At 50.3% G+C, this 24,578-nt stretch overlaps 1 protein-coding gene across 1 annotated transcript; it reads right to left on the bottom strand.

Moving 5' to 3' along the window:
• Positions 1 to 251: 251 nt before the first annotated feature.
• Positions 252 to 24,578, bottom strand: GDPD2 (glycerophosphodiester phosphodiesterase domain containing 2). The gene is made up of 15 exons (XM_038748300.1): positions 24,319 to 24,578; positions 22,660 to 22,763; positions 22,476 to 22,569; positions 22,159 to 22,218; positions 21,836 to 21,934; positions 20,397 to 20,490; positions 20,138 to 20,280; positions 18,529 to 18,611; positions 18,311 to 18,452; positions 15,499 to 15,720; positions 14,400 to 14,578; positions 12,412 to 12,559; positions 713 to 795; positions 586 to 614; positions 252 to 506 (listed from the first exon to the last, which is right to left on the bottom strand). Exons 1-15 carry the CDS (start codon positions 24,415 to 24,417, stop codon positions 388 to 390), a joined length of 1,698 nt encoding a protein of 565 aa, XP_038604228.1. The 5' UTR covers positions 24,418 to 24,578; the 3' UTR covers positions 252 to 387.

Raw genomic sequence — 24,578 nt, 5'->3', positions numbered from 1 at the left:
CGCCCAGAGTCACCCGGCCGACCGTTATGCCGCCGATCTGTCCTTCCCAAGCGCCTAGCACAGTGCTCTGCACGCAGTAGGCGCTCGATAAGTGCGATTGAATGAATGAGCGAGCGAACTGGCGGAGCTGGGATTTGAACCCGTGACCTTTGAGTCCCAAGCCCGGCCTCTTTCCCCTCCAACAGACCCCCCGACCCAACCACCCCAGGCCAGGGGTCCGGCTTGAAAATCCTATTTATTGAACGGTTGGAAGGCCCGAACGGTATCACGGCGGGGAGACGCCACGGGGTCATCCTGTCCACTCCCCTGCCTCCACGCCGGACAAACCCAGGGGAAGCGGCCCCCTCCCCTCCAACGACGCCCTCAATTTCGGCCTCCGGCCGCGGTTCACGGTCCGTCGGGGGGCCGGGGGGTCTCCTCGGTGGCCGTCGGCGACCCCGGGGATGAACTGGACGCCGACGAGCCCAAGCTGTCGATCCTCGTTAGCAGCACGGTGGACTCCGGGCCTGGCGGGGACGGGCCGGGGTGAGCCGGGGGCGAGGGGAAGGGGCCGACTTAGGGGTCGGAGGGCAGGGAGAAGCTTACCACGTCGCTGTCTTTGCCTGGCACGTCTCCTGTGGGGGCGGGGGGGGGGACAGGGAGACGGTCCGGTGAGCCGGGAGGGGAAACTGAGGCAGGCCCCTCCGTCCGTCCGCCCCGCGATCCCCCTCACCGCTGGACGCAGAAGACACAGAGCAGCAGCAGGGCCGAGATGAAGTCCGTCGCCACCCAGACCAGCTGGTACGTCCTAGGCCTCTGCAGGGTCGGGGGGCAGGTAAATAAATAGTAAATATAGTAAATATATAGTAATAATTATACTAATATACTAATTATAGTAATAATTATAGTAAATAAATGGTGATGGCATTTATTAAGCGCTTGCGATGTGCGAAGCACTGTCTTAAGCGCTGGGGAGGTGATGAGGTTGTCCCACGGGGGGCTCACGGTCTTCATCCCCGTTTTCATCCATTCAATCGTATTTATCGAGCGCTTACTGTGTGCAGAGCGCCGGACTAAGCGCTTGGGAAGTCCAAGTTGGCAACACATAGAGACGGTCCCTACCCAACAGTGGGCTCACAGTCTAAAAGTATTTATCGAGCGCTTACCATGTGCAGAGCACTTTACTAAGCGCTTGGGAAGGACAAGTTGGCAACCTATAGAGACGGTCCCTACCCAACAGCGGGCTCACAGTCTAAAACGGGGAGACAATTTGACAGATGAGGGAACTGAGGCCCAGAGAAGTGAAGTGACTCGCCCAAAGTCACCCAGCTGACAATTGGTGGAGCTGGGATTTGAACCCATGACCTCTGACTCCAATCAATCAATCAATCATATTTATTGAGTGCTGACTGTGTGCAGAGCACTGTACTAAGCGCTTGGGAAGGACATATAGAGATAGTCCCTACCCAACAGCAGGCTCACGGTCTAGAAGGGGGAGACAGACAACAAAACAACACATATTAACAAAATAAAATAAATAGAATAAATGTGTATAAATAAAATAAATAGAATAGTAAATACGTACAAACATATATACATATATACAGGTGCTGTGGAGAGGGAAAGGAGGTAAGGCGAGGGGGAGAAGGAGGAGAGGAAGGAGGGGGATTCATTCATTCGTCAATCAATCAATCAATCGTATTTATTGAGCGCTTACTGTGTGCAGAGCACTGTACTAAGCGCTTGCCATTATTATTATTATTATTATTATGAGCCCTACCAGGCCAGCGCTTAGAATGGTGCTTTGCACATAGTACGCGCTTAATAAATGCCATTAGTATTATTTTTATTAAGGGGCTGCAGACTGCGAGCCCCACGTGGGACAACCTGATCACCTTGTATCCTCCCCAGTGCTTACAACAGTGCTTTGCACATAGTAAGTGCTAAATAAATGCCATCATTATTACTATTATTATGGGGATGAAGCCTGTGAGCTGCACTTGGGACAACCTGATCACGTTGTCACCTCCCTCATTATTATTATTCTGAGCCCCACCAGGCCAGCGCTTAGAACTGTGCTTTGCACATAGTAAGCACTTAATAAATGCCATTATTATTATTATTATTATTATTATTATTATGAGCCCCACTAGACCAGCACTTAGAACGGTGCTTTGCACATAGTAAGCGTTCAATAAATACCCTCATTATTATCATTATGAGCCCCACCAGGCCAGCGCTTAGAACGGTGCTTTGCACATAGTAAGTGCTTAATAAATGCCATTATTATTATTATTATTATGGGGATGAAGACTGTGAGCCCCACGTGGGACAACCTGATCACCCTGTATCCTCCCCAGCGCTTAGAATGGTGCTTTGCACGTAGTAAGTGCTTAATAAATGCCATTATTATTATTATTATTATGGGGATGAAGCTTGTGAGCCCCACTTGGGACAACCTGATCACCTTGTCACCTCCCTCATTATTATTAGGAGGCCCACAAGACCAGCGCTTAGAACAGTGCTTTGCACATAGTAAGTGCTTAAGAAATGCCATCATTATTATTATTATGAGCCCCACCAGGCCAGAGCTTAGAATGGTGCTTTGCACATAGTAAGCGCTTAACAAATGCCATTATTATTATTATTATTATGGGGATGAAGCCTGTGAGCCGCACTTGAGACAACCTGATCACCTTGTAACCTCCCTCATTATTATTATTATGAGCCCCACCAGGTCAGCGCTTAGAACAGTGCTTTGCACATAGTAAGCGCTTAATAAATGCCATTATTTTTATTATTATTATTATTATTATGAGCCCCACCATGCCAGTGCTTAGAACGATGCTTTGCACATAGTAAGCGCTTAGTAAATGCCATTATTATTATTATTCTTATGAGCCACACCAGGCCAGCGCTTAGAACGGTGCTTTGCACATAGTAAGCGCTTAATAAATGCCATTATCATTATTATTATTATTATGGGGATGAAGACTGAGAGCCCCACATGGAACAACCTGATCACCTTGTATCCTCCCCAGCGCTTAGAACAGTGCTTTGCACATAGTAAGCGCTTAATAAATGTCATTATTATTATTATTATTATTATTATTATGGGTATGAAGCCTGTGAGCCCCACGTGGGACAAACTGATCACCTTGTAATCTCCCTCATTATTATTATTATTATGAGCCCCACCAGACCCGCGCTTAGAACAGTGCTTTGCACATAGTAAGCGCTTAATAAATGCCATTATTATTATTATGAGCCCCACCAGACCAGCAATTAGAACGGTGCTTTGCACATAGTAAGCGCTTAATAAATGCCATTATTATTATTATGAGCCCCACCAGATCAGCGCTTAGAATGGTGCTTTGCACATAGTAAGCACTTAATAAATGCTATTATTATTATTATTACTATGAGCCCCCACTGACCAGTGCTTACAACAGTTCTTTGCACATAGTAAGCGCTTAATAAATGCTATTATTATTATTATGAGCCCCTAAAAGCCAGCGCTTAGAACAGGGCTTTGCACATAGTAAGCGCTTATTACATGACAATACTATTATTATTATGAGCCCCACTAGACCAGCGCTTAGAACAGTGTTTTGCACATAGTACGTGCTAAATAAATGCCATTATTATTATTATTATGAGCCCCACCAGAGCAGCGCTTAGAACAGTGCTTTGCACATAGTAAGCGCTAAATAAATGCCATCATTATTATTATTATGAGCCCCACCAGACCAGCGCTTAGAACAGTGCTTTGCACATAGTAAGCGCTTAATAAATGCCATTATTATAATGAGCCCCGCCAGACCAGCGCTTAGAACAGTGTTTTGCACATAGTAAGCGCTTAATAAATGCCATCATTATTATTAACATTATGAGCCCCACCAGACCAGCGCTTAGAACAGTGCTTTGCACATAGTAAGCGCTAAATAAATGTCATTATTATGAGCCCCATCAGACCAGAGCTTAGAACAGTGCTTTGCACATAGTAAGTGTTTAATAAATGCCATCATAATTATTATCATGAGCCCCACCATACCAGCGCTTAAAACGGTGCTCTGCACATAGTGCTAAATAAATGCCATTATTGTTATTATCATTATGAGCCCTTCCAGACCAGCGCTTAGAACGGTGCTTTGCACACAGTAAGCTCCTAGTAAATGCCATCATTATTATTATTATTATGAGCCCCACCAGATCAGCGCTTAAAATAGTGCTTTGCACATAGTAAGCGCTTAATAAGTGCCATTTTTATTATTATTATTATGAGCCCCACCAGACCAGCACTTAGAACAGTGCTTTGCACATAGTAAGCCCTTAAAAAATGCCATTATTATTATAAGCCCCACCAGATCAGCACTTAGAACGGTGCTTTGCACATACTAAGCGCTTAATAAATGCCATTATGATTATTATTATTATGAGCCCCACCAGACCAGGGCTTAAAACAGTGCTTTGCACATAGTAAGGGCTTAATAAATGCCATCCTTATTATTATTATGAGCGCCATCAGACCAGCGCTTAGAACAGTGCTTTGCACATAGTAAGCGCTTAATAAATGTCATTATTATTATTATTATTATTATGAGCCCCACCAGACCAGCACTTAGAACATTGCTTTGCACATACTAAGCGCTAAATAAATGCCATCATTATTATTATTATGAGCCCTACGAGACCAGCACTTAAAACAGTGCGTTACCCATAGTAAGCGCTTAATAAATGTCATTATTATTATTATTATTATTATTATTATGAGCCCCACCAGACCAGCGCTTAAAACAGTGCTTTGCACACAGTAAATGCTTAATAAATGCCATTATTATTATTATTATTATTATTATGAGCCCCACCAGACCAGCGCTTAAAACAGTGCCTTGCACATAGTAAGCACTTAATAAATGTCATTATTATTATTATGAGCCCCACCAGACCAGCGCTTAGAACGGTGCTTTGCACATAGTAAGCACTTAATAAATGCCATTATTATTATTAATTATAATGAGCCCCACCAGGCCAGGGCTTAGAACGATGCTTTGCACATATAAGCGCTTAATAAATGCCATCATTATTATTTACACTCATTATTATTATTATGAGCCCCTCCAGACCAGTGCTTAAAGCAGTGCTTTGCAGATAGTAAGCGCTTAATAAATGCCATTATTATTGTTATTATTATTATGAGCCCCACCAGACCAGTGCTTAGAACAGTGCTTTGCACACAGTAAGCGCTTAATAAATGCCATTTTTATTATTATTATGAGCCCCACCAGACCAGCGCTTAGAACGGTGCTTTGCACATAGTAAGCGCTTCATAAATGCCATTATTATTATTATTATTATTACGAGCCCCACCAGGCCAATGCTTAGAACGGTGGTTTGCACATAGTAAGTGCTTAATAAATGCCATTAGTATTATTATTATTATGGGGATGAAGCCTGTGAGCCCCACGTGGGACAACCTGATCACCTTGTGACCTCCCTTATTATTATTATTATTATGAGCCCCACCAGACCAGCGCTTAATACAGTACTTTGCACATAGTGCTTAATAAATTCCATTATTATTATTATGAGCCCCACCAGACCAGCGCTTAGAACAGTGCTTTGCACATAGTAAGCGCTTAATAAATGCCATTATTATTACTATTATAAGCCCCACCAGGCCAGCGCTTAGAACGGTGCTTTGCACATAGTAAGCGCTTAATAAATGCCATTATTATTATTATTATTATTATTATTATTATCATTAGGATGAAGACTGTGAGCCCCACGTGGGACAACCTGATCACCTTGTAACCTCCCTCATTATTATGATGAGCCCCACCAGACCAGCGCTTAGAACGGCACTTTGCACATAGTAAGCGCTTAATAAATGCCATCATTATTATTATTATCAGCCCCATTATTATTATTATCAGCCCCACCAGACCAGCGTATAAAAGATTGCTTTGCACATAGTAAGTGCTTAATAAATGCCATTATTATTATTATTATTATGAGCCCCACCAGACCAGGGCTTAAAACAGTGCTTTACACGTAGTGAAAGCTTAATAAATGCCATCAGTATTATTAGGAGCCCCACCAGACCAGCGCTTAGAACAGTGTTTTGCATTTAGTAAGCGCTTAATAAATGCTATTATTATTATCATTATTATGAGCCACACCAGACTAGCGCTTAGAACAACACTTTGCACATAGTAAGCACTTAATAAATGCTATTATTATTATGAGCCCCACAAGGCCAGAGCTTAGAATGGTGCTTTGCACATAGTAAGTGCTTAATAAATGCCATCATTATTATTATTATGAGCCCCACCAGACCAGCGCTTAAAACAGTGCTTTGCACACAGTAAGCGCTTAATAAATGCCGTTATTACGAACCCCACAAGACCAGCGCTTAGAACAGTGTTTTGCACATAGTAAGCGCTTAATAAATGCCATTACTATTATTATTATTATGAGCCCCACCAGGCCAGCGCTTAAAACGGTGCTTTGCACATAGTAGGCGCTTAATAAATTCCATTATTATCATTATTATTATGAGCCCCACCAGACCAGCGCTTAGAATGGTGATTTGCACATAGTGAGCGCTTAATAAATGCCATTACTATCATTATTATGAGCCCCACCACATCAGCTCTTAGAACAGTGCTTTACACATAGTAAGCGCTAATAAATGCCATCATTATTATTATTATGAGCGCCACCAGACCAGCGCTTAGAACAGTGCTTTGCACATAGTAAGCGCTTAAAAAATGCCATTATTATTATTATTATTATTATGAGCCCCACCAGACCAGCGCTTAGAACAGTGCTTTACACATAGTAAACACTTAATAAATGCCATTATTATTATTATGAGCCCCACCAGAACAGCGCTTAAAACAGTGCTTTGCACATAGTAAGCGCTTAATAAATGCCATCACTATTATTATTATTATGAGCCCCACCAGACCAGCGCTTAGAACGGTGCTTTGCACATAGTAAGCGCTTAATAAATGCTATTATGATTATTATTATTATTACTATCAGCCTCAACTGACCAGTGCTTACAACAGTTCTTTGCACATAGTAAGCGCTTAATAAATGCTATTACAATTATTATTATTATGAGCCCCACAAGGCCAGCGCTTAGAACAGTGCTTTGCACATAGTAAGCGCTTAATACATGACAATACTATTATCATTATGAGCCCCACCAGACCGGCGCTTAGAACGGTGTTTTGCACATAGTTAGCAGTTCATTTATTCATTCATTCAATCGTATTTATTGAGCGCTGACTGTGTGCAGGGCACTGTACTGAGCGCCTGGGAAGTTGGCAACATAGAGAGACGGTCCCTACCCAACAGCGGGCTCACAGTCGACTAGACGACTATAAATCTAGAAATTAGAGAAAGCAATTAGGGTGTTTCCAGAACTATTTCAATTTCATACCTAGTTCTCACTGATCTCAGGCTCTGCTCACACTTCATCATCATCATCATCATCAATCGTATTTATTGAGCGCTTACTGTGTGCAGAGCACTGTACTAAGCGCTTGGGAAGTACAAATTGGCAACATATAGAGACAGTCCTTACCCAACAGTGGGCTCACAGTCTAAAAGGGGGAGACAAAACCAAACATACTAACACTTAGAACAGTGCTTGGCACATAGTAAGTGCTTAACAAATACCATAATTATTAGTAGTAGTAGTACAGTGTTCTGCATACAGTAAGTTATCAATAAATATGATTGATTGATTGATTATTACTCCAGCAATTAATCTTGTCTAGTAATTCAAAGATTCACACCTTCACAGCCACTGCTGCATTCCAGATAAGGGTGGAATACGAAATGATTTCCAAAGAGGGGGTTAACACTGTCAAACAGGCTCATCTGAACAGCAAACTTGGATGAAATAAAATTAAAAAAACCCGTGAGTTTTAAGCTTTAAGAAGAAAATTTGTCCATTTTGTGCTCAATAAATACGATTGATGAGGATGATGATGATGGATTTATAATGGAAGTGTGGCATCACATACAAAGAAAGATGTCATTAAATATCACAAATAAACAAGACTTCGGAATAAACAGCAATTCCTTCCAACGACCTTATTTTTGGATGGATTTTATTTTGTTTATATTTTATTTTGTTAGTATGTTTGGTTTTGTTCTCTGTCTCCCCCTTTTAGACTGTGAGCCCACTGGTGGGTAGGGACCGTCTCTATATGTTGCCAACTTGTACTTCCCAAGCGCTTAGTACAGTGCTCTGCACACAGTAAGCGCTCAATAAATACGATTGATGAGGATGATGATGGATTTATAATGGAAGTGCGGCATCACATTCCAAGAAAGATGTCATTCAATATCACAAATAAACAGGAGTTCAGAATAAACAGCAATTCCTTCCAACGGCCTTATTTTCTTGCACTTACAGAAAATATAGCTCAGTCACAATAATGATGGCAAGCACTTAATAAATGTCCTAATTGCTGGCCTAGAAGGACCTGGGTTCTAATCCTCCTCCTACCTGCTGTAGTTATTTCCAGCTACGACGAAGACAAAGGAAATGGGAGACTTGGAAAAATTGGGAGGAAGGGAAAGACTGAATCCATGACTCCGGTCTGGGTGATAAAATGCCCGGGTGTTTCTCTCACAAGTTCCTGATACATTAGTTAGGGCCACGAGAAACCCAACTGAATCAATCAATCAATCAATCAATCGTATTTATTGAGCGCTTACTGTGTGCAGAGCACTGTACTAAGCGCTTGGGAAGTACAAGTTAATAAACGCCATCGTTATTATTATTATTATTATGAGCCCCACCAGACCAGCGCTTAGAACGGTGCTTTGCACATAGTAAGCGCTTAATAAATGCCATTATTATCATTATGAGCCCCACCAGATTAGCACTTTGAACAGTGCTTTGTACATAGTAAGCGCTTAATAAATGTCATTATTATTATTAGTATGAGCCCCACCAGACCAGCGCTTAGAACGGCGCTTTGCACATAGTAAGAGCTTAATAAATGCCATCATTATTATTATTATTATTATTATGAGCCCCACCTGACCAGTGCTTGCAACAGTGCTTAGCACATAGTAAGCGCTTAATAAATGTCATTATTATTATTATTATTATTATTATGAGCCCCACTAGACCAGCATTTAAAACAGATCTTTGCACATAGTAAGCGCTTAATAAATGCCATTATCATTATTATTATTAGGCACCCTACCAGACCAGGGCTTAGAACAGTGCTTTGCACATAGTAAACGCTTAATAAATGCCATTATTATTATTATGAGCCCCACCAGACCAGAGCTTAAAACAGTGCTTTGCACATAGTAAGCCCTTAAGAAATGCCATTATTATTATTATTAGGAGCCCCACCAGACCAGAGCTTAGAACGGTGCTTTGCACATAGTAAGCACTTAATAAATGCCATCATTATTATTATTATTAGCGCCACCAGACCAGCGCTTAGAACGGCACTTTGCACATAGTAAGCAGTTAATAAATGTCATTATTATTATTATGAGCCCCACCAGACCAGCGCTTAAAACAGTGCTTTGCACATAGTAAGCACTTAATAAATGACATTACTATTATTATGAGCCCCACCAGACAAGCGCTTAGAACAGTGCTTTGCCCATAGTAAGCACTTAATCAATGCCATTATGATTATTATTATGAGCCCCACCAGACCAGGGCTTTGAACAGTGCTTTGCACATAGTAAGCGCTTAAGAAATGCCATTATCATTATTATGAGCCCCACCAGACCAGCTCTTAAAACAGTGCTTTGCACATAGTAAGCGCTTAATAAATGCCATTATTATGAGCCCCACCAGACCAGCGCTTTGAACGGTGCTTTGCACATAGTAAGCACTTAATAAATGTCATTATTATTATTATTATGAGCCCCACCAGACCAGCGCTTACAGTGCTTTACACAGAGTAAGCTCTTAATAAATCCCATTATGAGCCCCACCAGACCAGCGCTTAAACCAGTGCTTTGCACATAGTAAGCACTTAAGAAATGCCATCATTATTATTATTATTATTATGAGCCCCCCAGACGATCGCTTAGAACAGTGCTTTGCACATACGAAGCACTTAATAAATGTCATTATTATTATTATTATTATTAGCCCCACCAGACCAGTGCTTAGAACAGTTCTTTGCCCATAGTAAGTACTTAATAAATGCCATTATTATTATTGAGCCCCACCAGAACAGCGCTTAAAACAGTGCTTTGCACATAGTAAGCACTTAATAAATGCCATTATTATTATTATTACTATAAGCCCCAACTGACCAGTGCTTAAAACAGTTCTTTGCACATAGTAAGCGCTTAATAAATGCTATTATTATTATTATGAGCCCCTCAAGGCCAGCGCTTAGAACAGGGCTTTGCACATATTAAGCGCTTAATACATGACAATACTATTATTATTATGAGCCCCACTAGACCAGCGCTTAGAACAGTGTTTTGCACATAGTAAGCGCTTAATAAATGCCATTATTATTATTATGAGCCCCACCAGACCAGAGCTTAGACCAGTGCTTTGCACATAGTAAGTGCTTAATAAATGCCATTATTATTATTATTATTAGGAGCCCCACCAGACCAGCGCTTAGAACGGTGCTTTGCACATAGTAAGCACTTAATTAATGGCATTATTATTATTGAGCCCCACCAGACCAGCGCTTAGAACACTGCTTTGCACATAGTACATGCTTAATAAATTCCATTATTATTATTATGAGCCCCACCAGACCAGCGCTTAGAACCGCGCTTTGCACATAGTAAGCACTTAATAAATGCCATTGCTATTATTATTATTATGGGGATGGAGCCTGTGAGTCCCACTTGGGACAACCTGATCACCTTGTAACCTCCCTCATTATTATTATTATGAGCCCTATCAGACCAGCGCTTAAAACAGTGCTTTGCACATAGTAAGCGCTTAATAAATGCCATTATTATTGTGAGCCCCACCAGACCAGCGCTTAGAACAGTGCTTTGCACATAGTAAGCGCTTAATAAATGTCATTATTATTATGAGCCCCACCAGACCAGCGCTTAGAACGGCAATTTGCACATAGTAAGCGCTTAATGCCATTATTATTATTAATTATTATGAGCCCCACCAGGCCAGCGCTTAGCACGGTGCTTTGCACATAGTAAGCGCTTAATAAATGCCATCATTATTATTATTATTATGGGGATGAAGCCTGTGAGCCCCACTTGGGACAACCTGATCATCTTGTCACCTCCCTCATTATTATTATTATGAGCCCCACCAGGTCAGCGCTTAGAACTGTGCTTTGCACATAGTAAGCGCTTAATAAATGCCATTATTATTATTATTATTATGGGTGGGGTCCAGGGGTGGGGGGCATCCAAAAGAAGGGAGGGATGGAGGTGGTGGAGATCACCATCATCATCATCAATCGTATTTATTGAGCGCTTACTATGTGCAGAGCACTGGACTAAGCGCTTGGGAAGTCCAAGTTGGCAACATACAGAGACGGTCCCTACCCAACAGTGGGCTCACAGTCTAAAAGGGGGAGACAGAGAACAAAACCAAACATACTAACAAAATAAAATAAATAGGATAGATATGTACAAGTAAAATAAATAAATAGAGTAATAAATATGTACAAATATATATACAGGAATATTTTATCTCAGCACTCTTAGGTGATCTATTCTAAACCCTCCTAGGTATTTACGATCTTTTTTCAAACCAGAGAGGGGATTAGAACCCAGGCCTCCAACCTTTCAAGGCTGTTACTTTCCCTCTGAGCCACCACAGGCCTCAGAGATGACTGACTGATTGATTGATTGATTGATTGGGGGCAGCGGGGTGGGCGCCTCACCATCATCCAGAACGGGCGGCGCAGGGGTTGGTGGAGATCATCATCATCAATCGTATTTATTGAGCGCTTACTATGTGCAGAGCACTGTACTAAGCGCTTGGGAAATTTATTGAGCACTTACTATGTGCAGAGCACTGTACTAAGCGCTTGGGAAGTACCAATTGGCAACATATAGAGACAGTCCCTACCCAACAGTGGGCTCCCAGTCTAAAAGGGGGAGACAGAGAACAAAACCAAACATACTAACAAAACAAAATAAATAGGATAGATATGTACAAGTAAAATAAATAAATAGAGTAATAAATATGTACAAACATATATACAGGAATATTTTATCTCAGCACTCTTAGGTGATCTATTCTAAACCCTCCTAGGTATTTACAATCTTTTTTCAACTCTCATCCCAGAGAGGGGATTAGAACCCAGGCCTCCAACCTTTCAAGGCTGTTACTTTCCCTCTGAGCCACCACAGGCCTCAGAGATGACTGATTGATTGATTGATTGATTGATTGATTGATTGGGGGCAGCGGGGTGGGCGCCTCACCATCATCCAGAGCGGGCGGCGCAGGGGTTGGAGGCGTTGGCAGGCGTTGGTGGTGACCGAGTCGACGGCGGAGCACCACAGCAGGGAGAAGAGCCAGGGGGCGTCCACTACGAACAGGTTGACCGTCACGTTGTCCCGGTGCAGAGCCCTGCGGGGTCAGTGGGGGCTGAAGGAGACCCTCCCAACTCCCCGCCCATGCCCCCCTCAAGACTGGCAGCTCCTTGTGGGCGTGGGAATCATCATTACGGCATTTGGGAGGCGCTTACTACGCTCCAGGAGCCGGGGTGCGTAGGAGCCAGTTGGGTTGGACGCGATCCCCGTCCCCCGCTGGGGCTCATGGCCTCCATCCCCATTTTCCAGACGGGGGAACTGAGGCCCAGGGAAGGGAAGTGACGGGTCCAAAGTCACACAGCGTGGCTCAGTGGAAAGAGCCCGGGCTTTGGAGGCTGAGGTCATGGGTTCAAATCCCGGCTGCGCCAGTTTTGTGGGGTTTTTTTTAATGGCATTTATTAAGCGCTTACTATGTGCAAAGCACTGTTCTAAGAGCTGGTTGTCAGCTGGGGACTTTGGGCGAGTTGCTTCGCTTCTCTGGGCCTCAGTGACCTCATCTGGGAAATGGGGATGAAGACTGGGAGCCCCCCGTGGGACCACCTGATCACCTTGTATCCCCCCCAGCGCTTAGAAGGGTGCTTGGCACATAGTAAGTGCTTAATAAATGCCATCAAAAAAAAAGTGGGGGGGCCGGGATGGGAACTTCCAGGCCCGGGCTCTACCCGCCAGGCCACGCTGCGTCTGGAAGGCGTCTGCTGATGGTCTCGGCCTCTTAATAATAATAATAATAATAATAATAATAATAATGGCATTTATTAAGCACTTACTATGTGCAAAGCACTGTTCTAATCAATCATTCATATTTATTGAGCGCTTACTGTGTGCAGAGCACTGTACTAAGCGCTTGTGAAGTCCAAGTTGGCAACATCTAGAGACGGTCCCTACCCAACAGTGGGGCTCACAGTCTAGAAGGGGGAGACGGAGAACAAAACCAAACACACTAACAGAATAAAATAAATAGAGTAGATATGTACAAGTAAAATAAATAAATAAATAGAGTAATAAATCTGTACAAATATATATACATATCTACAGGTGCTGCGGGGAAGGGAAGATGGGGGGGATGGAGAGGGGGATGAGGGGGAGAGGGAGAGATATAGATAAATAATGTGTGCAGATATTGTACATGTATGTACAAATATATACATATGTATAAATATGTACAAATATATATATATATGTACATATATATATATATATATATATATATATATATATATATATACAGGATGCCCTGAGCCCCTTATCCCATGGAATAGCAGACCCTTGGAGGGGAGCTCAGCTGGAATCCTGAGGAGCTCTGAAATCCGTTGACTCTTCTCTCTCTTTCACCCCCATTTTCAGTTACCAATCCAGTCAGTTCTTCCTAATAATGGTAACTGTGGTATTTGTTAAGCGCAGCGTGGCTCAGTGGAAAGAGCCCGGGCTTTGGAGTCAGAGGTCATGGGTTCGAATTCCTGCTCTGCCGCTTGCCAGCTGTGTGACTCTGGGCAAGTCACTTCACTTCTCTGGGCTTCAGTGACCTCACCTGCAAAATGGGGATTAAAACTGTGAGCCCCTCGTGGGCTGGGGAGGTTACAAGGTGATCAGGTTGTCCCCCGTGGGGCTCCCGGTCTTCATCCCCATTTTCCAGATGAGGGAACTGAGGCCCAGAGAAGTGAAGTGACTCGCCCAAAGTCGCCCAGCTGACAGGTGGCGGAGCCGGGATTCGAACCCCTGACCTCTGCCTCCAAAGCCCGGGCTCTTTCCACTGAGCCACGCTGCCCTTCCGGACGCTCAGTACGGCGCTCTGCACGTGGGGGAGCGCTCGGGAGGACGGGTCCAGCCGGGGGAGGTTGGGGTACCACCCCCCCCAAAACGCAGGCAGGCAAACTCACGGCAAGTCGAGGCGCAACAGGTCCTGGTAGGGGAGATTGAGGCCGTGCCCGGGGGGGCCGTGGGAGACGTTGGGGGTCTCGGGCAGGGCCCCGGGGGTCCCGTGCCTGCCGTAAATGTGCTGGACGCCCGGGGCCTGCCGCTGGACCTCCGCCCGCTCCTCATCTGGAAGCCAGAGCACCTGCGAGGCGGGATGGGACGGCGGTCAGGGGTCAAGGGTCGGGGCGCCATCCGGGGCACCATCGGGGCAGGGCTGGGGCGAGGGGTCAAAGGTCAGGGGCACCATTGGGGCAGGGCTGGGGTCGGGGGTCAGGGGAGCCATCAAGGGCACTATCGGGGCAGGGCTGGGGTTGGGGGTCAAGGGTCAGGGGCACCATTGGGGCAGGGCTGGGGTCAGGGGTCAAGGGAGCCATCAAGGGCACCATCGGGGCAGGGCTGGGGCTGGGGGTCAAGGGTCGGGGCACCATCGGGGCAGGGCAGGGGCCGGGGGTCAAGGGTCAGGGGCACCATTGGGGCAGGGCTGGGGCTAGGGGTCAAAGGTCAGGGGCACCATCGGGGTGGGGCTGGGGCAGGGGGTCAAGGGTCAGGGGCACCATCAGGGGCACCATAGGGGCAGGGCTGGGGTCAGGGGTCAAGGGAGCCATCCAGGGCACCATCAGGGCAGGACTGGGGTCGGGGGTCAAGGGTCAGGGGCACCATCGGGGAAGGGCTGGGGGCAGGGGTCAAGGGAGCCATTGGGGACACCATCGGGGCAGGGCTGGCATCAGGGGTCAAGGGTCAGGGGTGCCATCGGGGCACCAGCGTGTCAGGACTGGGGTCAGGGCTCAAGGGAGCTATCAAGGGCACCATCGGGGCAGGGCTGGGGTCAGGGGTCAAGGGAGCCATCAAGGGCACCTTCAGGGCAGGGCTGGGGGCAGGGGTCAAGGGTCAGGGGCACCATCAGGGGCACCATCGGGGCAGGGCTGGGGTCAGGGGTCGGATCCGGAGGACAGAGGAGGGGGTCACATGGACAGGACCGGGCTGGTCGGGGGGCACGGCCAGGACAGGGCAGAGGTCAGGAGGAGAGAACCAGGGATGCGGGCACAGGGGGTCGCGGGTCACCGTGTTTTGGGGCACGCCGGAGTCCAGCACAGCGCCGAGGGTCCTCTGGACGAAGTCGTGGCGGTGGGCGTGGTGGGCCGGGGGCCGGCGCAGGTCGAACATGACGGCCAGGTGGAGGGCGGCCGCCTCCCGCAGGGCCCGGCCCAGCGCGGGCACCGACTGGTTCCCCGCCTCCAGCCGCTCCCCCTCCGACAGGGCTGGGGACCCCCAGAAAGGCCGACGCTGGGGCCCGGGGGAGGGAGGACACCGTCACCCTGCGGGAAGGGTGATGGGCGCCCCGAGAAAGGACGGAGTCGGGCCGGGGGGCTGCCCCATGGACACTGGGCAGACTAGAGTCGGCGGGCACAGACCCTTCTCCCCCTCCAACCATCATCATCACTGCGGTAGTTAATAATAATAATAACGATGGCATTTATCAAGCGCTTACTATGTGCCAAGCACCGTTCTAAGCGCCGGGGAGGTTACAAGGTGATCGGGTTGTCCCATGGGGGGCTCACAGTCTTCATCCCCATTTGACAGGTGAGGTCACTGAGGCATAGAGAATAATAATAATAATGGCATTTGTTAAGCGCTTACTATGTGCCAAGCACCGTTCTAAGCGCTGGGGAGGTTACAAGGTGATCAGGTTGTCCCACGGCGGGGCTCACAATGAATCCCCATTTGACAGATGAGGGAACTGAGGCATAGAGACTAATAATAATAATAATAATAATGGCATTTGTTAAGCGCTTACTATATGCAAAGCACCTTTCTAAGCACTGGGGAGGTTACAAGGTGATCAGCTTCTCCCCCTCCAACCACCATCATCACTGTGGTAGTTAATAATAATAATAACGATGGCATTTATTAAGCGCTTACTATGCGCCAAGCACCATTCTAAGCGCCGGGGAGGTTACAAAGTGATCAGCTTCTCCCCCTCCAACCATCATCATCACTCTGGTAGTTAATAATAATAATAATGATGGCATTTGTTAAGCGCTTACTATGTGCCAAGCACTGCTCTAAGCGCTGGGGAGGTTACAAGGTGATCAGGTTGTCCCCCGGGAAGCTCGCAGTCTTCATCCCCATTTGACAGATGAGGGAACTGAGGCATAGAGAATAATAATAATAATAATGGCATTTTTTAAGCGCTTACTATGTGCCAAGCACCGTTCTAAGCACTGGGGAGGTTACAAGGTGATCAGGTTGTCCCACGGGGGGCTCACAATCAATCAATCATATTTGACAGATGAGGGAACTGAGGCATAGAGAATAAAATAATAATAATAACAATAATAATAATAGCATTTGTTAAGCGCTTAGTATGCACAAAACACCTTTCTAAGCGTTGGGGAGGTTACAAGGTGATCAGCTTCTCCCCCTCCAACCACCATCATCACTCTGGTAGTTAATAATAATAATAAGGAGGGCATTTATTAAGCGCTTACTATGTGCCAAGCACCGTTCTAAGCACTGGGGAGGTTACAAGGTGATCAGGTTGTCCCACGGGGGGCTCCCAGTCTTCATCCCCATTTGACAGATGAGGTCACTGAGGCATAGAAAATAATAATAATAATAATGGCATTTGTTAAGCACTTACTATGTGCCAAGCACCATTCTAAGCGCTGGGGAGGTTACAAGGTGATCAGGTTGTCCCTCGGGGGACTCACAGTCTTCATCCCCATTTGACAGATGAGGTAACTGAGGCATAGAGAATAACAATAATAATAATAATAATAATGGCATTTGTTAAGGGCTTACTATGTGCAAAGCACTGTTCTAAGCGCTGGGGAGGTTACAAGGTGATCGGGTTGTCCCACGGGGGGCTCCCAGTCTTCATCCCCATTTTCCAGATGAGGCCACTGAGGCCCAGAGAAGTGAAGCGACTTGCCCAAAGTCACCCAGCTGACAGTTGGCAGAGCCGGGATTTGAACCCATGACCTCTGACTCCAAAGCCCGGGCTCTTTCCACAGAGCCACGCTGCTTCCCCACCGGCCATGTGGCAATTCCCCCAGAATAAGCCACCATTATTACTATGACTATTATCATTCTCGGTGCCTCAGTGAACTCATCTGTAATACGGAGATTATTATGAATAATAATAGTTATAATATTAGACTAATATTAGACCTTTTAGACTGTGAGCCCACTGTTGGGTAGGGACTGTCTCTATGTGTTGCCAATTTGTACTTCCCAAGCGCTTAGTACAGTGCTCTGCACATAGTAAGCGCTCAATAAATATGATTGATGATGATGATGATAATAACAGTATTTAAGCACTTACTATGTGTCAAGCACTAAACACCGGGGTGGATCCAAGCTAATCAGGTTGGGCCGAGTCCCCGTCCCCCGTGGGGCTCACGGTCTTCATCCCCATTTTCCAGATGAGGGAACTGAGGCCCAGAAGGGAAGCGACCTGCCCCAAGGTCACCCAGCAGACAGGCGGCGGGGCGGGATTAGAACCCAGGACCCCGACTCCCAAGCCCGGGCTCTTTCCACTGAGCCGCGCTGCTTCTCCAAACAGGGGACCCATCCCTATCTCGCCCCTGTTGGAAGATAGTGAGCCCCAGGTGGGACAGTATGACCTTGTATCTCCCCCAGCGCTTAGCACATAGTAAGTGCTTAATAAATGCCATTATTAGTAGTAGTATTATTATTATTATGAAGAGAGACGATCCCTGCCCGCGACGGGCTCGCGGTCCAGGAGGGCCCGTGGTTCTTAGAAGGGCCTTGTCTACTGTCAGACCGTCCTCTCCCGAGCGTTCGGCCCCGCACCGTAGGCGCTCAGTACATAGGATCGAAGGTCCGAGGACGCCCCCGACCCCCCAGTCACCTGCAGAAACCAGGCCCCGGCATTGAGGGTCTGCAGCTCCTTCCAGGAGAGATTACTGCTGTGCTCGTTGGCCCATTCGGGGGCCACGTTCGTCGTCCTGACCAGCCTCTCGTCGTGCATCAGGAAGGGGACGCCGTCCGAACTGGGGGTGGGGGGCGAGGGTCAGGGGGCACCAAGGGGGGGGGCCCACCGTGCCCACCCCCCCCCCCCGTCCTCACCTGACCATCACGTCCGTCTCGAAGACCCGCGCCCCGCACTCGGCGGTTTTCCGCAACGACATCAGGGTGTTTTCGGGGGCCAGCTGGGGAGGGGGCCGGTGGGTGGACCCCGGGATGGGCATCGCCCCTGCCAGGGCCCACCGTCCTGCCCATCCCGGGGCCCACCGTCCAGCCCCTCCAGGGCTCACCATCCTGCCCCTCCTGTGCCCACCATCTTGCCCCTCCTGTTCCCATCATCTTCCCCCGCCGGGTGCCCACTGTCCTGCCCATCTCGGGCCCACCGTCCTGCCCATCTCAGGGCCACCGTCCTGTCCATCTTACGGTCCACCATTCTGCCCATCTTGGGATCCACTATCCTGCCCATCCCGGAGCCACTGTCCTGCCCCTCCTGGGTCCACCCGGAGCCCACCGTCCTGCCCATCCTGGGACCCACCGTCCTGCCCCTCCAGGACCCACCATCCTGCCCCTATCAGAGCCCACCGTCCTGCTCCTCCTGTTCCCACCATCTTGCCCCACCGGGTGCCCACCATCCTGCCCGTCTTGGGGTTCACCATCCTGCCCATCTAAGGCTCGCCATCCTGCCCCTCCAGGGCTCACCATCCTGCCCCTCCTGTTCCCACCGTCCTGCCCCTACCAGAGCCCACCATCCTGCCCCTCCAGGGCTCACCATCCTGCCCCTCCTGTTCCCAGTCTTGCCCCTCCGGGGCCCACTGTCCTGCCCATCCCGGGGCCCACCGTCCTGCCCCTCCGGGGCCCACCATCCTGCCCCTTCTGGGTCCACCCGGAGCCCAACGTCCTGCCCATCCCAGGGCCCACCATCATGACCCACCTTTTCCCACTGTTCTGCCCCTCCAGAGCTCACCACCCTGCCCCTCCTGTTCCCACCGTCTTGCCCCTCAGGGGGCCCACCATCCTGCCCATCTTACGGTCCACCATTCTGCCTATCTTGGGGTCTACTAACCAGCCCATCCCGGGGCCCACCGTCCTGCCCCTCCAGAGCTCACCACCCTGCCCCTCCTGTTCCCACCGTCTTGCCCCTCAGGGGGCCCACTGTCCTGCCCATCTCGGGCCCACCATCCTGCCCATCTTACGGTCCACCATTCTGACCATCTTGTGGCCCACCGTCCTGCCCCTCCGGGGCTTACCATGCCATCCCTCCTGTTCCCACCGTCTTGCCCCTCCCAGGGCCCAATGTCCTGCCCATCCCGGGGTCCACCATCCTGCCCCTCAGGGGCTCACCATCTTGCCCACCCTGTTCCCACAATCCTGCCCCTCCTATTCCCACTGTCTTGCCTCTCCTGGAACTCACTGTCCTGCCCATCCTGGGACCCACTGCCCTGCTCCTCCCGGGGCCTACCATCCTGCCCATCCTGGGGTCCACCACCCTGCCCCTCTAGAGCTCACCATCCTGCCCATCCTGGGGTCCACCATCTTGCCCACCCAGGGGTCCACCATCCTGCCCATATAGTTCCCACCGTCCTGCCCCTACCGGGGCCCGCTGTCCAGCCCACCCCGGTGCCCACCGCCTCTGCCCATCCTGGGGTGCACCATGCTGCCCGTCTTGCCCCCTGAGAGCCCGAGGCCCGCCCCCAGGTCCCGGGGGGCCTACCATGGGGGCCCCTCGGTGTCCCACCAGGGCGGGTTTCGGGGGCAGCTGGGCGGGCTCCATGATGCAGGGCGAGGAGATGCCCAGCGGCAGCAGGTAGAGGACCAGGGCCGACCCCAGGAACAGCCCCAGCAGCGGCCCAGACCCTGGATGGACACCGGAGGGGACGGGGGAAGGGTGAGGAGGGGGCTGCCGGGGGTGGGGGGGGCTGAGAGGTCGAGGGGTGGGGTTTCGGGGGTCCCCCCGGGGCGTCGTCCACTACCTGTCCTCGGGGTCCCGTAGTAGGCGTCCGCCAGCGGCCAGGCCAGCAGGGTGAGCGCCGCCACGCCGCCCACGTGGAGGAAGGGGCCCGTGGCCTGCGGGGGTGGACCCGCATACGGCCGGCCGGAGGGAAGATGATCATAATCGTCAAAATCATCATCGTCATAACGATGGCCTTTGTTAAGCGCTTACTACGTGCAAAGCACCGGTCTACGCGCTGGGGAGGATACAAGGTGATCAGGTGGTCCCACGTGAGGCTCAGTCTTAACCCCCATTTGACAGATGGGGCAACCGAGGCAGCGATAATAATAATAGTAACGATGGTATTTAAGTGCTTACTATGCGCCAAGCACCGTTCTAAGCGCTGGGGAGAGGCAATAATAATAATAATAATGGCATTTATTAAGCACTTACTATGTGCAAAGCACTGTTCTAAGCGCTAGGGAGGTTACAAGGTGATCAGGTTGTCCCACAGAGGGCTCACAGTCTTAATCCCCATTTTCCAGATGAGGTAACTGAGGCCCAGAGAAGTTAAGTGACGTGCCCAAAGTCACACGGCTGACAATTGGCGGAGCCAGGATTTGAACCCGTGACCCCCGACTCCAAAGCCCGGGCTCTTTCCACTGAGCCAGGCAAAGTGATCAGGTTGTCCCCCGGGGGGCTCACAGTCTCCATCCCCATTTGACAGATGAGGCAACCGAGGCACCGATAATAATAATAGTAATGACGGTATTTGTTAAGCGCTTACTATGTGCCAAGCAGTGTGCTAAGCGCTGGGGAGATACAAGGTCATCAGGTTGTCCTACGGGGGGTTCACAGTCTTCATTCCCATTGGTCAGTTGAGGAAACTGAGGCCCAGAGAAGTGAAGTGACCGGCCCAAAGTCACACAGCCGACAAGCGGCAGAGCCGGGATTAGAACCCAGGACCGCTGACTCCTAAACCCAGGCTCTTTCCACTAGAGCCATGCTAATCGTAATAATAATGATGGTATTAAGCGCTTACTAGGTGCCAAACACTGTTCTAATAATAATAATATAATAATGATGGCATTTGTTAAGCGCTTACTATGTGCAAAGCACCGTTCTAAGCGCTGGGGAGGTTACAAGGTGATCAGGTTGTCCCACAGAGGGCTTACAGTCTTTATCCCCATTTTACAGATGAGGTAACTGAGGCACAGAGGAGTTGGGTGACTTGCCCAAAGTCACACAGCTGACAGTCGGCAGGATTTCTGAGCGCCGGGGAGGTTACAAGGGGATGGGGTTGTCCCCCGGGGGGCTCCCAGTCTTCATCCCCATTTGACAGGTGAGGGAACTGAGGCCCGGGGAAGTGAAGCGACTCGCCCAAAGGCACACAATTCGAACCCACATCCCCTCAGGGGGACCCCGGGGGAGAGCGAGATGGGGGGCGGGGGTCAGGGGTCGAAGGCGGGGGACGCTCACCTTCAGGGAGAGGCGCAGGCTGTCCCACTCTTCCCGCCACCGGAGTTCGAGCAGGAGGAGGCCGGCGCCCACCACCGCCACGGTCAACAGCAGCAGGCCCTGCGTCCGCCCCCCACAGAGCCATCGCCATCCTACTTATTGAGCGCCCACGGCGGGCTCGGCCCCGGGGGCCACCCTCGCCCGTCCCCCTTTGTCAGGGGAGGGAACCGAGGCGCCCGCGGAAGTGACCGGGCCAAGGTCACGCGGCGGTGCACCCGGACCCCGCACGCCGTAGGCGCTCAGTAAGCGTCCGCCCGCCGCCCCCCCGAACCCGGGCCCGTCACCTTGTGCAGCCAATGGAGCCTCAGCGGTTTCCCACACAACACGAGGAGCAGGGCCAGGAGCTGGGGACGGAGAATAAATAAATAAATTCTATTTATTTCATTTTGTTAGTAATTTTGGTTTTGTTGTCTGTCTCCCCCTTTTAGATTGTGAGCCCACTGTCGGGTACAGACCGTCTCTATGTGTTGCCAACTTGGACTTCCCAAGCGCTTAGTACAGTGCTCTGCACACAGTAAGCGCTCAATAAATACGATTGATTGATTGATTGATTGATTGATTGGAGCCGGCCCCCCTCCCGGGGTCAGGGGTCGGTACCCACCAGGAGCACGGAGGAGTAGACGACCAGCAGGGAGGCCACGAGGAGCAGCACCCACGACCAGTCCAACCAGTGGCCCCAGTTGCGGAACAGGAACCTGGCACGGGGAGGGGGGAGAGGGGCGGTCATTGGGGGGTCCGGAGGATGGGGAGGGGGCCGGCATCGCGGGGGTCGGGGGGACACGCACTCGTTGAAGTTGTGCAGGTCATTGAGCAGGACGAGGCTGACGTAGAGCCAGCCCACAGCCAGGAGACACGTGGCCGACAGCAGGCCCAACCACACGCGGTCACACTGTGGGGGGGGGGGAAAGGGGGTTCAGGGGTCACATCTGGGGGGAACAGGGGGTTGGGGTCTCACTGTGGGGGGAAAGGGGGTCTGGGGGTCCCACTCTGGGGGAGGAAAAGGGGAATGGGGTCTCACTGTGGGGGGCGAAAGGGGGTTCGGGGGTCACATTTTGGGCGAACAGGGGGTTGGCGTCTCACTGTGGGGGGAATGGGGGTCCCACTGTGGGGGGAAAAGGGGGTTCAGAGGCCCACTGTGGGGGAGGAAAAGGGGAATGGGGTCACACTGTGGAGGGGGAGGGGGTTTGGATTGCACTGTGGGGGGAAAAAGGGGTTCGGGGGCCACACTGGGGGAGGAAAAGGGGGTTGGGGTCACACTGTGGGGGAGGAAGGGGGTTTGGATTACACTGTGGGGGGGAAAAGGGGGTTTGGGGGTCTCACTGGGGGAGAAAAGGGGGTTGGGGATGCACTGTGGGGGGGGGAAAGGGGGTTTGGATTATACTGTGGGGGAAAAGGGGGCTTGGAGGTCACACTGGGGGAGGAAAAGGGGGTTGGGGTCACACTGTGGGGGAGGAAGGGGGTTTGGATTACACTGTGGGGGAGGAAAAGGGAGTTGGGGGGGTCACATTTTGGGGGAAAAGAGGGTTGGGGTCACACAGTGGGGGGGAAAAGGGGGTGCAGGGGTCACACTAGGGGAGGAAAAGGGGGTTGGGGGGTCACACTGTGGGGGAGAAAGGGGGTTTGGATTACACTGTGTGGGGGAAAGGGGTTTGGGAGTCTCACTGAGAGAGGAAAAGGGGGTTGGGGATGCACTGTGTGGAGGGAAGGGGGCTTGGATTACACTGTGGGGGGAAAAGGGGGTTCGGGGGTCACACTGGGGGAGGAAAAAGGGGCTGGGGTCACACTGTGGGGGAGGAAGGGGGTTTGGATTACACTGTGGGGGAGGAAAAGGGAGTTGGGGGTCACATTTGGGCGGGAAGAGGGTTGGGGTCACACTGCTGGGGGGAAAGGGGGTTCAGGGGTCACACTGGGGAAAAGACGGTTGACGTCACACAGTGGGGGGGAAAGGGGGTTCAGGGGTCACACTGGGGAAAAGGGGGTTTAGGGGTCACACTGCGGGGGGGGAAAGGGGGTTCAGGGGTCACATTAGGGAAAATGGGGTTCAGGGGTCACACTGTGTGGGGGGGGAAAGGGGGTTTGGATCACACTGCGTCGGTGGAAAAAGGCGGTTCGGGCCCCACTGTGGGAGGAAAGGGGGGTTGGGAGTTACACCACGGGGGTAGAGGGGGGTTCAGGGGTCACACTTTGGGGGGAACAAGGGGGTCTGGGGTCACACTGTGGAGGAAAAGGGCAGCTCGGGTCACACTGTGGGGGATTTGGGGGTCACACCATGGGGGAAAAGGGGTCAGAGGCCACACTGTGGGGGGGAACGGGGGTCCCACTTTGGGAGAAAACGGGGATTCGAGTCCTACCCTGGGGGAGAGAAAGGGGTTCGGGCCCAAACGACCCCCCTCCCCCTCCGGTCCCGCGGCCCCCCGGGGAAGGCCCGCGCCCCGACCTCCGACCTGGGTGGTCTCCGGGGTCTTGGACCCCCGCCAGCGGCAGCTGTACAGCGAGGACAGGCCCCGGGCACAGCCAGACCGCCAGGCCGACGCCTCCGCCATCCTCGACGCAGTCCGCAGCTCCCCTGGACCCCACAACCCCGACGAGTCACGATATCAATCACCGTCGTCGTCGTCGTCTAATAGTTGGCAGCCTCGCAATCGCCGTCGAGCGCTTACTACGTGCCGGGCGCCGGGCCCAAAGGGTTCGACGGCCTGGAGAT

This window comes from Tachyglossus aculeatus, chromosome 6, assembly GCF_015852505.1.
Source record: "Tachyglossus aculeatus isolate mTacAcu1 chromosome 6, mTacAcu1.pri, whole genome shotgun sequence".
Lineage (NCBI taxonomy): Eukaryota > Metazoa > Chordata > Mammalia > Monotremata > Tachyglossidae > Tachyglossus > Tachyglossus aculeatus.
Note: the sequence above shows the minus strand (reverse complement) of the source record. Positions and strands in the feature narration are given on the sequence as shown.